Below are 13,825 nucleotides of genomic sequence, written 5' to 3'. Positions count from 1 at the left end.
TAGTTTAACAGAGCAAGGGTTCAAAAATCAAGTCCGGCACAGAAGCCCACGATTTAAACAGTAGGTCATAAAATTTCCCATACCAAAAAAAAAAACAAAAAACAACTTTCAAGTAAGAACATAAAATTTGAATAAAAACACAGATGTAATAGAAAATGTCAATTGGTCTGCTAACCAGGTTAAAAAAAATTATCATTTAGCCATTAATGCATTCCATATTCAACAACTTATGGTTTTAAGTAAATATGGCTTTGTTCTCTTACTGGGGAGCCAAATATTTGAAAACACGTAGAATGAGATGTGAATATGAAGACTGCTTCCAATATAAGAGAATATTCAGAAAAATGTGTGGGGAAAAGGAGAAGAGAATAAATTTCATGTTGCTTTAGTATTACTTTCTAAATCTCATCCCAGTTCTCACCAACTTCACAGATGTATTAACTCTGAAACTAAACTATCTCGAGTCAATCAATCACCCAGACTGAAACTTCAAAGTCTAATAGCACCAGCCCCTAGATCCAAATATCACCCTCCCCGGTTGTATGTTTTTCCTGTTAATCCATGTTCATATATGAATATAAACCTATAAAATAGAGTGATTTCCCATCCAGAATACCATTTTTTAAAATCCTTTTTTTTAAAACTCTGACAACTGAATTAATAAATGAACTGGGAATGAGTGAAGCTCTCCCTCAACCGCCAGATTAATGCTGTCCCTTCTATTATTTGAGAGTCCCAACCTCTTGTCTCTCCTCGTTCATGCAGTAGCTTGCCAATGGCAAAGTACCGTGTGCACTCTGCTTTGAAGAAAACAAGTAAGACTGAACTTGACCTGTGCTCTCCAGGAGCTGACCCAGGTGATAAGACAGCCCTGAACAAGATGATTATTTAAAAAACAAAAGATGGCACATGGCAATACATGACTTAGTCTCATTGAAGTGAGTGGCTCAGATAGAAGGATAATAATTATAATAAGTCCCAGGAAAGTTGGGGCACTTTATAGAGAAGGGGACAACCACAGCTAGGATCTGAATTTTCAAGGAAAGGGGAACAAGCAGGGTAGTTAGAACAAAATAGCAGGAAAATGATTGGGTATAATATGTTAGGAGCCTATGAATACACAAAATAATAGGAGCTGTAATTTATCTTTAGGCCAAGAATTAATAAAATTAATTGCATGCCAAACTGTCTACCTGGAATTAAATTTTCAAAAGATACAATCTAAGTAGGATAATTTATAAATAATGAAGTGAAATGGAAAATTTGGCAATTGTTTCCATTACTTGATTAATGTAAACAGCCAACTTCTCTTTTTTGTTCACAAATAAATGGCTTATTTATCTAAATTCACCAAAGTATTTGTTCAAGTCTCAATTTTCCTTTGCCAGCCTCTAAATAATATGCTCAAAGAAAAAAATAATCTCATAATGTTACTATATTTTAACATTGAGATCAAGGTTAACTATATTGTTTGGCTGTACTCTTACAAAAATATTTCATTCTTTAGGCATTATAGCCCAGAGTTCCAGGAGGGTAAAATCACTCAAAGTCGTGGGCAGCTATTCCCCATTCAGAAGTAAGTCTTTTAAAAAGTTATCAAGGAGAGCCCACACATGGAATTAATTATCACCTACTTTAAATCATCAAACACATTAATTTTAGGCCTGCGAATTTCAAAGGAAGCTAGACGTCTGCATTGCTTTGAACACTTTGCATAACATGAGCAATCTCTCTAGTCATTACCTTTTAGATTCTGGCCTCAGCTCATTTGTCAGCATCTTGATTTCCCCAATTAAAGAAAGGAATATGAAAGGATGTTTTATAATATGACACTTCAGAGTATCTGATTAACTTTGGATATTTTATTTTCATCTTCCATTTCCTGAAATCATTACAACTCTGCCATAATATCCTGACTCCACCTAAAGAGCGTATTTTAAGACTGACAGCTCAAACTGCACTCTCCAGTTGAGTGTCTATAAATCCTTTTGTTCCAGTAAATACACTAGAAAATGATTCTACCTGACCACTGCCATGGGGACTTGAGTTCCGGTGGTGGGGAAGGGCTGCTCTGACCCATCTACCTCTCTCCTCCATCCCCATGACCAGATCAAACACTTTTGCGACGGTCCCTAAGGCCAAAGGTACCATCTGTGACCATAAGATTGCTGAGCTCACTGGTTTCAATTCAAAGTAAAATGATTTGAAGGATTGTCTGGGCCTTTCTTTTCCCCATTAATCACTTCTCTGAACTTGAGCTAAGGGACCTGCTGCCCTCGCCTAGAATGAAAATATATAACAAGATAAAATTGGTGAGTGGATCTACTGGTCTTGATCTTTTCTATTCTTATTCTGGAAGCAAAACCACACCACGAACTCTGAGTAGGAGATTTTATTCCATAGTTCAGTTATTAGGTCAACCCTTAGCTCTGTGGCAGAGCCCCAAGAACAGTATTCTTCCAGAAAGGATATTTACTGATGGGAATATCCCCCTTGCACCATGGCTGTGGTGGCAATGAATGCGTAAATAGCCAATTTTTGCTTCCTGTCCCAACAGTTGTTTCCAGCAGCCCCTCTCACAATCCAGGCTTCTCTCCTGCTCACATACTGTTAAAGGAATTTCAAACTACAGGAAAAGATGAATCCGAGCATTAATTCTCAGGGTCTCAGAACAGCAGAGCTGAGATTCAAACCCAGGAATTACAAAATTGTTGCTTACTATACCTATGACATCTGATGAAAGTAAATTCTGATTTACATTACTATATACATATTGTCAAATATTGCTTTAATAATATTTAAACATATTTATCATGATATTTATACACAACGTATTTGAGAACATGATGAAATATGTGATTCGCATATTGAGGATTATATATGTCTCTAAATGGGGCTCTGCCCCAAATTAGCATACATAGTAAGCTGATCATTAAAGAAATTAGGCCATTTTATCACATTTTATTTGTAAAGTCCCAAAGAAAATTAAATTTTGAAAACAGTTTGGAGTGAAGATTTAAACAATGTTTTTTTCTTGAATTAGGAAAGCAATTACTGAAAAAAAAAAGAAGAAAGGAAGTATAGGAACACATAATCATCATAACCAAAGCTAAAAACTTTCCACCCAATGATTGCCCAAACAAATCAACATTTGTTTTATCACATGCACTAAAGCACAAAAGGAGAAAGGCAAGCCTTTCTTTCACACTACCTGTGAAGTAGATACCTCCTTCAGAAGCCCAATAATTACTGAGCAGAAAATGGCTTAAGAGTTTTCAAAGAAAATACACAGCTCCCAACTTTAAAGGCAGGAAGCATCCAACAGCTGAGATTTTCCATATCAACTGTTGATTTTCCAGATTCACTACTGAGTGACTTTGGTTTAATATCTGGTTCTGCCCCTCTGCTGTGTGATATGAGAAAAGTTACCTCAACTTCTCTGATCATTCATCTTAAGAGAGGGGTTCACCCATCTCCAAAGATCTATGACTCTTGAGTTGCCACCAACAGGAGATGCACTTTTTGAAAGCTCTAAATTAATTTAGTTAAAGACTCATGGTCAAGTTTTCCAAAACACTATACTAACAGTTTTGTTTTTTTTTTTTTTTTTTTGAGACAGAGTCTCACTCTGTTGCCCTGGCTAGAGTGCCGTGGCGTCATCCTAGCTCACAGCAACCTGAAACTCCTGGGCTCAAGCGATCCTCCTGCCTCAGCCTCCCGAGTAGCTGGGACTACAGGCATGCGCCACCATGCCTGGCTAATTTTTTCTATATATTTTTAGTTGTCCAGATAATTTCTTTCTATTTTTAATAGAGACGGGGTCTCGCTCTTGCTCAGGCTGGTCATGAACTCCTGAGCTCAAACAATCCGCCCGCCTCGGCCTCCCAGAGTGCTAGGATTACAGGCGTGAGCCGGCCCCTACGGTTTTTTAGAAATAATTAAGGATACTCATATGATCTGAAATCCTCCAAGTCTTGAGCAGGTTTCTTCAGGTTTTCATTTGAATAAAAACATTTCTTTATGTCAGGTCTTTTCCCAGCCACCGGCTTTTAATTAGACCCACAGCTCTTCCAAGTATACGGAGCAACATTATAAAATGATTAAACACTTAAAAGGTCACGCACACTTTTAAATGTGCTACCATTTAGCAGGCGCATTAGTAATTTAACTGCTGTAGAGGTGGGAATATTAACATTTTAAAAGTCAAGTTTCTGTCATTCTCCACATCAGAAAAAAAGGTGAAAGAGAATTTGTAAAACAAGGACACTGATACTATCCTGCAAAACTGGAAGATGAAGAGGCTCTACTTGCAACATGTGATATTTCTGTGGCTAAAGAAATAAGATATTATTTGTTTATATTTCTATCTGAAATGATCAAGGGGTAGTCAATACAGCAAACATTTGGTGCATAGCTACATTGGAAACAGGACCTAAACAAGGCCAAAAACTAGCTATGCTTAGAGCACGTTCTCATCCTTGGATGCATATTAGAGTTTCTGAGGAGTTCTGAAAAAATGTCAATGCCAAGGCCTCCCCTAGACTAATTAAATCAGAATCACTGGGGGTAAGCCTAGGCATCAGTATTTTCTTTTTTCAATTCTTCAAATGATTCCAGTGTGTAGTCAAGATCGAAAAACTGGCTGAGGAATAATACTGGCAATCCATTTATAACTGAGAATCAGAATGCACAGTAAAACAATTCAGTGGTTTTAGAGTTATAGTTGAGCAATCTATGAAAACTTTCTAAGAAAAGTAGAGCTCTGAAAGAAGAGTAGAGTTAGGAAAAGTACCTTGCATGTATGCGTGTGGGTATATACGTAAAGAGGAGGGGATGCACGCAGCTACGTAAGACTCAGGTATTTCAAAGGACAGAATCGCAAAAAAGAGCTGGTATACGCTACTGTGCATGGCCAACCTAGAAAGACTCAGCTCCATTCAGCTCGCTCATTGGTACGCCATAGAAGGCAAGCTAGCAAGACCTGCATTTTCCCAGACTGATGATACACCAGCTACAGCAGCTCTGGTTTAATCCATGACTCCTCTCAGTCTCCCTGAGATACTTTCTAGAAAGCTTTCAGTCCCATCTCTTCATTTCCGTTCTTTAATATTACCAATACTTCTTAAATAATAGCAACAAGAAATAGCATTTATTAAAGGCTTAATCTTTGCCAGGCACTATGCTAACTAAGTTAACTTTTATTTGCATGAGAACTTCCTGAGTTAGGTCCTATTATCATTATCTCTACTTTCAGATGAGGAAGCTGAGAGTTAGATAGGTCAATAACCAGCCGAAGTCATAGAACTGGGTGTACAGAGTATACAATGATCCTATCTCCTGACTCCTAATAAAATGCTATTCTTTAATACCATTTTATCCTCCTATTTCTCTCTCTCTCTCTCTCTCTCTCTCTCTCTGTGGGAAGAGGATAATCCAGAGTAATCCTTGGGCATCCAGAATGAGATGTTTCTCTCTTCCCAATCATTTCATGTCTGTGGTCATTCCTCAAGTCCTAGAAATAGCCAGAGCCCATCCTTCAGAAGAAGTTGGGGTGAGGAGAGAAGAGAGTTTGTGTATGAAGTAGCAGGGAAGGGAAGAGAGGTGGTTGTGTTAACATACTCCAACTAGAAATTTTCTTAACTTCAAGACTTCAGGTATATAGCATTACAATTGCCATAACAAAAACCATGTCACTTTTTTGTACGTAAGTGTAACTTTCAAAAATGTATCTTCACTGATTTAGCATTTTAATAGATTAGGGTTAATTACAATATCAGAAACTTCACTGTGCCTTGCCATCTTAAGAATCTTTACAAAAACTGCTAAAGAAAATTAGCCTACTTGTTGATCCAGTGTAGCAGCCTCTATTCCTACATTTTATTCCCTTCTATTGACAACTCAATCATAGTCACTTGATTAGTTTAGTTTCTTTTGGTACAAAGACTAATTAAAGATCTTATGAAAATTTAAGGCAACCTTCAGGGTTTCCTTTTTATCCCCAGAGAAAATGCGATTTTAGACATTTGATTACAGCTAGTTGAAGGTAAAGCTAGGAGCAAAACTTCCGATTTGCAGGCTACACACATTACAGAAATTCCCCTCTGCATGAGATACACGTCGTTATACACTAAATTGAAACCAACATGAGAACTGACATGGAAAATATATGGTATATAATTCCAGAAATATTTTAAAATGTGAAACTCTCTGAGAAATGAGTAATAGACTTGAAGGAAAAGTTACTGAACCAAGAAAATCAGAATTCTTTATTGAGATTCTTTTTTTTTTAGAAAGTAAGCAATGGTTTTTGGTTAGAAAACAAAATTTAACTGGCAAATCATTTTCAACGGAAAAGTTCTTCGAACAATGGGCTACTACATTAGTTTCAGACATTCTTTCATTATAAGTAAATGACTTTATTAACGACTAGCCAAATTAATTAAGCATGCAATTCAAATAAAGATTTTCTTTCTTTTTTTTTTACCTGGTTGCCAAAGAGGTTGAATCCATTAATCGCTTCTAGAGCTGCTTTTGCTAAGCCAACAGAACTAAAAGAGAAAAGGAAATATGTTATTACTCTAATGTATCTGGCTACAAAATAAGAACGATTACCTGTTGAATATTCAAAAGCAAGTTTCTTTATTAACACTTATAACAATTTCCTTAAGAAGAATAATGTCTAAGAGACTTCATGTTGACATTTCACTATTTAAATTTTTCTTTTTTATACTTAGTGATCATCTGGGAAAAATATTTCTAGGTTGACTTTGGTCTAGACTAATGGTCATACTATTGATGGGAGTAGTTTTAATGCCAGTGTTGTTTCTATTCAGCACCTCAAGAAAAAAAGATGAACTTCAGAGGAAGCTACATTATGATGATATATGCAGTAATTACCAGGTTGGCCATCATTAGTTCAGACCAATCTAACAAAGCTTTTCTGAGGTTAACTCTGAACCTAAAGAAAAATCTCATACATCATATACTTATCAGAGTGTGGTTAAGATACCCATTTAAATACTCTTTGTCTAGGGCCCAATAAAACTGGCATTATTTTATGCTCACAGAACTGATCAGCTAACTTCTCACTTTTTGCTATATACGACTCTTTGCAACAAAATGAGTACTATTTCCTTCAGTGTCCCACTCTTTTTGCCTCTCAAATGCCCCAAACAATAGCACTGGAAATGGGGAGACCCATTTCATTCAAAATATGACATTGTCATCTTATAAATGTCGACCTTTAAATGTTTTAGATCTAATGTCCAGTTTATTTTAATTATTGCAAATTTTTATTTGTTTTACTCAAAGCAACTGCATATACTACTAATATCATTTAAGTTAATGATACGTCATCGATGCAGCATTTCTCTAAAGCAGTGACAATCAAAGTATGGTCCCCAGAGCAGCAACATCAGTATTATCTGGGAACTTGTTAGAAACACCAATTCTCACCTCTCTCTGGAGGAGGGCCCGATAATCAGTGTTAAAAAGCCCTCCCCGTGTTTGAATGTACTTTAAATTTGAGGATTATTGTTCTAAGCTGTTTATGTCATCATAATCTACATTTTCTATATGTTCTCTCCATGAACTATACTCAAGCAAACATTACTTTTATTACAGGATAATAAATAGGTTGGACATTTATTTTAAAAATACATACATGTGGTTCATGCCTGTAATCCCAGCACTTTGGAAGGCTGAGGTGGGAGGTCTGCTTGAGCCCAGAAGTTCCAGAACAGTCTGGGCAACATGGCAAAACACCATCTCTACACACACACACACACACACACACACACACACTAGCCAGGCATGGTGGCTCATGCCTGTAATCCTAGCTACTCAGGAGGCCAAGGTGAGAGGATCACTTGAGCCCAGGAGTCGAAGGCTGCAGTGATTTAATGATCACACCATTGCACTCCAGCCTGGGTGAGAAAGGGAGACCGTGTCTCAAAAAGAAAAAAAAAATACATGAATGGGAAGATGGAGTAGACATACTTTTCCCTATTCTTCTCACTAAGTACAAGTAGAAATCTCGGACATTACATATAAGACAAACATAAAAAGGCTCAGAAACATACATAGAAGAAAGGCAGACTAGCTATGGACATTAGGACTCTAGGAACAACACTGTGGTAAGTTCCCTGGGTTTCCTTTTTGCCTCATTTATGCCAGACTTAGAGCTGAAGAAGCCAACACCTGAGAAATGCCAGCAGGTGTGTATAAAAAAATGCCCTAATAAGAGCCTGCTCTCTCTAGCCATAGGAGCAGGAAAAAGGCAGCCTAGCAAAACAGAAACCTTTTAGACAATAATCACTCAGAAAAAACTGTGACCTTCTCTCTAATTACTCCAGCAGAAGCTGAGGAGGAAACCAAGACTTCTACAGTCATGAGTCTATCATAAGGCACAGCACTCAACACTCAACCCGCTCAGCCATGGTGGGGTCAGAGAAGTACAAGGAGGAAGTCAAGACTTCCATTTCCAATGGGTGGTAAGAAATCCAGCCCCCCAACACACCTTGGTGTCGATGAAGATCACATGGAGAACCTAGACTTCCACCCTCACCAATAAGTAATGAAGTGAACTTACCCCTCTCACTGGGATGGTATCAAAGGAAGCCAAGAGAAGAGTCAAGATTTCACTGCCAGTCAAGAGGTCACACTTTTTCTCCTATCCTATACATGGACACCAGGTGGGAACCAATAATGAGGCACTTCTATCTTTCCTGGTCAGGGAAAGATCAGTGGAGGCCTGGAGGAGAACTGGACATTCCATCCAGCCCCAAAAGGAATGAAGGAAGAGTCCCCATCTTGAGTGTCAACAAAAAACTTGGCCTTATATTCCCACCTGGCAGTAATGAGGTGATGTGCCACCCCCTTTCTCCTGCCATGGTGGTGTCAAAAAATATAGTTAAAATAGAAAGTTAAAATAAGATCCATGGTCTCATAATACCCCAAATGCCCATGTCTCAATGAAACATCACTTCTCACACCTAGAACCAGGAAGATCTCAAACCAAATGAAAAAATACAACCAACAGATGCTAACAATGAGAACAGAGAGATGTTAGAATTATCTACCAAAGATTTTAAAGCAGCAATGACAAAAATGCTTCAATAAGCAATTATGAACATGCTTGAAACAAATGGAAAAAGAAAAAAAGAAATTCTCAACTGAGAAACACAAAGTCTCAGCAAAGTTTTTAGAGCTGAAAAATACAATAATTGCAAAAAATAAAAAAGCTCAGTGGACAGGCTTAATGGTAGAGCGAAGGAGACAGAAGAAAGAATAACTAAACTGGAAGATAAAACAATAGAAATTACCCAATCTGAACAACAGAGAGAAAATAGGCTGGAAAAAATGAATAGAGCATTAGCGACCTGTGGGACCACAACAAAATATTTAATATGCATGTCTCTGGAGGTCCTAAATGAGAAAGAAGGCAGAGATGAAAAATTACCTGAGGAAATAATGGCAGAAAAATTCATTAGCAAGAGCCATAAACCTACAGATTCAAGAAGCTGCATGAGTGAAACCCCAACAGAATAAAATTAAAAATACCCATGCTAAGATACATCATGACTCCTGAAAATTAAAGACAAAGAAAAAATCTTGAAATTAGCCAGATAAAACATTTTACCTAAAAAGGGAAAACAATCAGAATGACATTGGATTCCTTATAAGAAACTGTGAAGGCTAGAAGGATGTGGCGCAAGAGTTTTCAGGAATTGAAAAAAAGAAAAACTGGTAATCTAGAATCTTCTACCAGTAAATATATTATTTAGCAATCAAGGAGAAAAGCAAGACAGTCACAGATGATGGAATAATAAGAGATTCTATCACCAGAAGACCTACCCTAAAAGAATAGCTAAAATCAGTTCTCTAAACAGAAAGGTAAAGGTGAGAAGAAAAAAAAAGAAACCTTGGAAAATCAAAAAGAAAGAAAGAACACAGTGAACAAAAATATGGGTAAATACAATAGACTTTTCTTCTCTTGAGTTTTATGTTTGACAGATGAATTAAAAATTATAACACTGACATGATTCTACATGTATATGAAGAAAATATTTAAGATAATTGTATTATAAATGAGGGAGGGTAATAAGACATAAACAGAGGTAAGGTTTCTATACTTACCTCAAACTAATAAAATGATGATATTAATACACTGAAGCATTACATATATTTAATGTAATACCTAGAGAAACCACTAAAATGCTATATAAAAAGATACACTCAAAACCACTCTAAATAAATCAAAATGAAATTCTAAAAAAAGTTCAAGTACACACAGAAAGGCAGGAAAAAGAAAAGAGAAATGAAAAACAGAGAGAATAAACAGAAAAAATAATTGTAGACTTAAGCTCAAACATTACACTAAATGTAAGAGGCCTAACTACAGCAATTAAAAAAAAGAGATTGGCAGGGTTAAACATGACTCCACTATATACTGGCTATACAAAAGTCTCTTCAAATATAACAATATAGGCAAGTTGAAAATAAAAGAATGGAAAAAGATATCTTATGCAAATGTCAATCAAAAGAATGGAGTGATTATTTTAATTACAGATAAAGTAGACCTCAGAGCAAAGTTGCCGAGAGACAGAGAAGTATGTTATATAAAAATAAAAGGGTCGACCCACATAGCAATCCAAAATGTGGATGCACCAAACAACAGAGCTACAAAATAAGTGAAACAAAACTGATAGAACTGAAAGGAGAAACAGACAAAAATCACAATTATAGTTGGAGATGACAATACTTCTCTCTCAATAATTGGTAGAACAACTAGACAGAAAATCAGCAAGGATATAGAACTAAACATCATCCACCAACAGGATCCATTGATATTTTTAGAACATCCTGCATAAAAAGAGTAGGATACACTATTATTTTAAGTTCACACCAACATACACCAAGCTAGAGCATATCCTGGCCTTAAAAAAAACCCTCAAAAAACATAAAGGAATTGAAGTCACACTGTGTTCTCTGATCACGGTGGAATCAAACTAGAATCAATAATAGAAAGATAACAGGAAAATCTCCAACACTTGTTAACAAAACAGTAGACTTCTACATAATCCACATGGGTCAAAGAGGCAGTCTCGATTTTAAAAAATGCATTGAAAATAAATGAAGATGAAAATATACCATATCAAAAATTTGTGTGTAGCACAACTAAAGCAGTACTGAGATGGAAATCTATAGCACTAAATGCATACATTAGAAAAGAAGAAAAGTCTCAAATCAATTATCTAAGCCCTAACCCTAAGAACCCAGAAAAAGAAGAACAAAATAAACCCAAAGCAGAGGGCAATAACATAGATACGTGCATAAATTAATGAAATTCAAAAAGAAAAACCACAGAGAAAAGCAAAGAAATAAAGAGCTGATTTCTTGAAACAATCATTAAAATTGACAAACCTCTAGCAAGACTGGTAAAAAACTGAGACAATAAACACAAATGACCAATATTAGGAATAAAACAGGAGATATCATTACAGATCCTGTAAACATCAAATGAATAGTAAGAAAACACTACAAAAAATTCTATACACATCAATTTGACAACTTAGAAATGGAAACCAATTCCTAGAAAAGCATAAATTACCACTGCTCACCCAATATAAAATTGATTAATCCAATAGCCCTGTAATTATTAAGGAAACTGAATCTCTAATTTTAAATCTCTAATTTTAAAATGACAAAAACAACAACAACAACAAAAAATCTCTAGGCCTGGATAACTTCATTGGAGATTTCTACCAAACATTTAGAGAAGAATTAATACCAATTTTATATAATCTCTTTCATAAAATAGAAAAAGCATTTAGACTTTATTTTATAAAGCTAGCATTATCATCATATCAAAATAAGACAAAGTACACAAAAATAAAACTTAGACCAATACCCCAAATGAGCACAGACATGAAAATCCTTAAAAACATATTAGCAAACATTATTCAGCAATATGTAAAATGACTTATCATCATGACTAAGTGAGGTTTATTCCAGGGATACAAGGCTCGTTCAATAATCAAAAATCAATCAATATAATCCAACAATCCAACATATTGAAAGGCTAAAAGAAGAAAAACCACAGGATCATGGAGATTGATGCAGAAAATGAATCTGACAAAAATCAACATCCATTCATGAAAAAACTCAGAAAAATAGGAATAGAGGAAAATTCTGCAATTTGGTCTACAAAAATCCTACAGCCAATCTTAGATTTGATGGTGAAAGAAAAACTGAATGCCTTCACAAAGCAAGGATGTCTCTCACCATCACTGTTTAACATAGTAGTGGAAGTTCCACGTTACCACCAATAGGGCAAGAAACAGAAATAAAAGGAATATAATCTGGAAAGATAGAAATAAAACTGTCCCTATTTGCAGATGACATGATTATCTATGTAGAAAATCCCAAGGAATCTTAAAAAAAAAAAACAAAACAACAAATTCCTTTAATCAATAAGTGAGTATAGCAAGGTCATAAGATACAAGATCAACATTAAAAAATAAACTGTACTTCTATATAATAGCAATGAAAACATGGAATTCAAATTGGAAAACACAATATCACTTACAGTCACCCAACAAAGAAAAGAAAAATAAGGGTAAATGCACCAAAACGTGTACATTGTCTCAGGCAGAAAATGAGACAATGCTGATGAAAGGAATCAAAGGTGATTTAAATAAATGGGGATGCATTTTGTGTTCATGGAATCAAAGACTAAACAATAAAAATGCCAAATCCCATCAAAATTCACGCAAGAGTTTTTCTAGATACAGACAAAATTATTCTAAAATTTATATGGAAAACCAAAGAAACTGCAATAGTTAAAACAATTTTGAAAATGAAGAATAAAGTGGGAGGAATGAGTCTATTCAACTTCAAGACTTATTACATAGCTATAGTAATCAAGTCTGTGAGGTATCGGCAGAAGAATGGACACACAGAACCCAGAAAAAGAACCACATATATATGTTCACTTTATTTTTAACAAGGGCACCGAAGCATTTCAATGGAGGAAAGATAGTTTTTTAACAAATGGTGCTGGAGCAACTGGACATCCACAGGCAAAAAAACAAAAATCAAAAAAACCAAAACGTTAACCTAAGTCGCACACCTTACACAAAATTAACTCAAAATGGATCATGAATGTAAATGTAAGATGTAAAACTATGAAACTTTTGGACAAAAAAAAAAAAACCAAAAAACAACAAAACAGGCAAAACTTGTTAGGATCAAAAACTAGGTGAAGAGTTACCAGACTGGACACCAAAAGCACAATCCATAAAAGAAAAATGAAGACATTGAATTTGATCAGAATTTAAAACTTTTGCTCTGTGAAAGGCCCTATATTAAAAGGATAAAGTGATGGGCTAGAGATGGAAGGAAATTTTGCAAAACACATATCTGACAAAAGACTAGTATCTACAATACATTAAAAAACTCTCAAAATCAACAATAAACAATAATCTAGACAAAGGGTAAAGATATAAAGAAACATTTTACTGAAGAGGACATACAGATGGCAAATAAGCACATAAAAGATGTTCAACATTATTATCCATTGGGAAATGCAAATTAAAATCACAATCAGATGTCACTATAAACCAATCACATTGACTAAAATAAAAAATAGTGATAACCATCCATAAGGATGGAGATAAAATATATAACTTATACACTGCTGGTGGGAATGCAAATTGATGCAATTACTCTGCAAAAGTTTTATGATTTCTTAAAAAACTAAACATACAATTAGGATATGACCCCAACTGCAGGCACTATTAGGCATTTATCACAGAAAAAAATT

The 13,825-nt window shown here is 35.4% G+C and overlaps 1 protein-coding gene across 1 annotated transcript in view; it reads right to left on the bottom strand.

Moving 5' to 3' along the window:
- Positions 1-13,825, bottom strand: part of PHKB (phosphorylase kinase, beta) — a 252,022-nt gene that overhangs the window by 113,346 nt on the left and 124,851 nt on the right. The window contains exon 7 of the mRNA XM_012653961.1: positions 6,485-6,548. Coding sequence (XP_012509415.1) covers positions 6,485-6,548 — 64 coding nt within the window. The remainder of the gene's footprint in view (positions 1-6,484; positions 6,549-13,825) is intronic.

Source organism: Propithecus coquereli, unplaced genomic scaffold (genome assembly GCF_000956105.1).
Source record: "Propithecus coquereli isolate 6110/MARCELLA unplaced genomic scaffold, Pcoq_1.0 Scaffold436, whole genome shotgun sequence".
Lineage (NCBI taxonomy): Eukaryota > Metazoa > Chordata > Mammalia > Primates > Indriidae > Propithecus > Propithecus coquereli.
The sequence above is the reverse complement of the archived record's forward strand: the minus strand, read 5'-3'. Positions and strand labels throughout refer to the sequence as shown.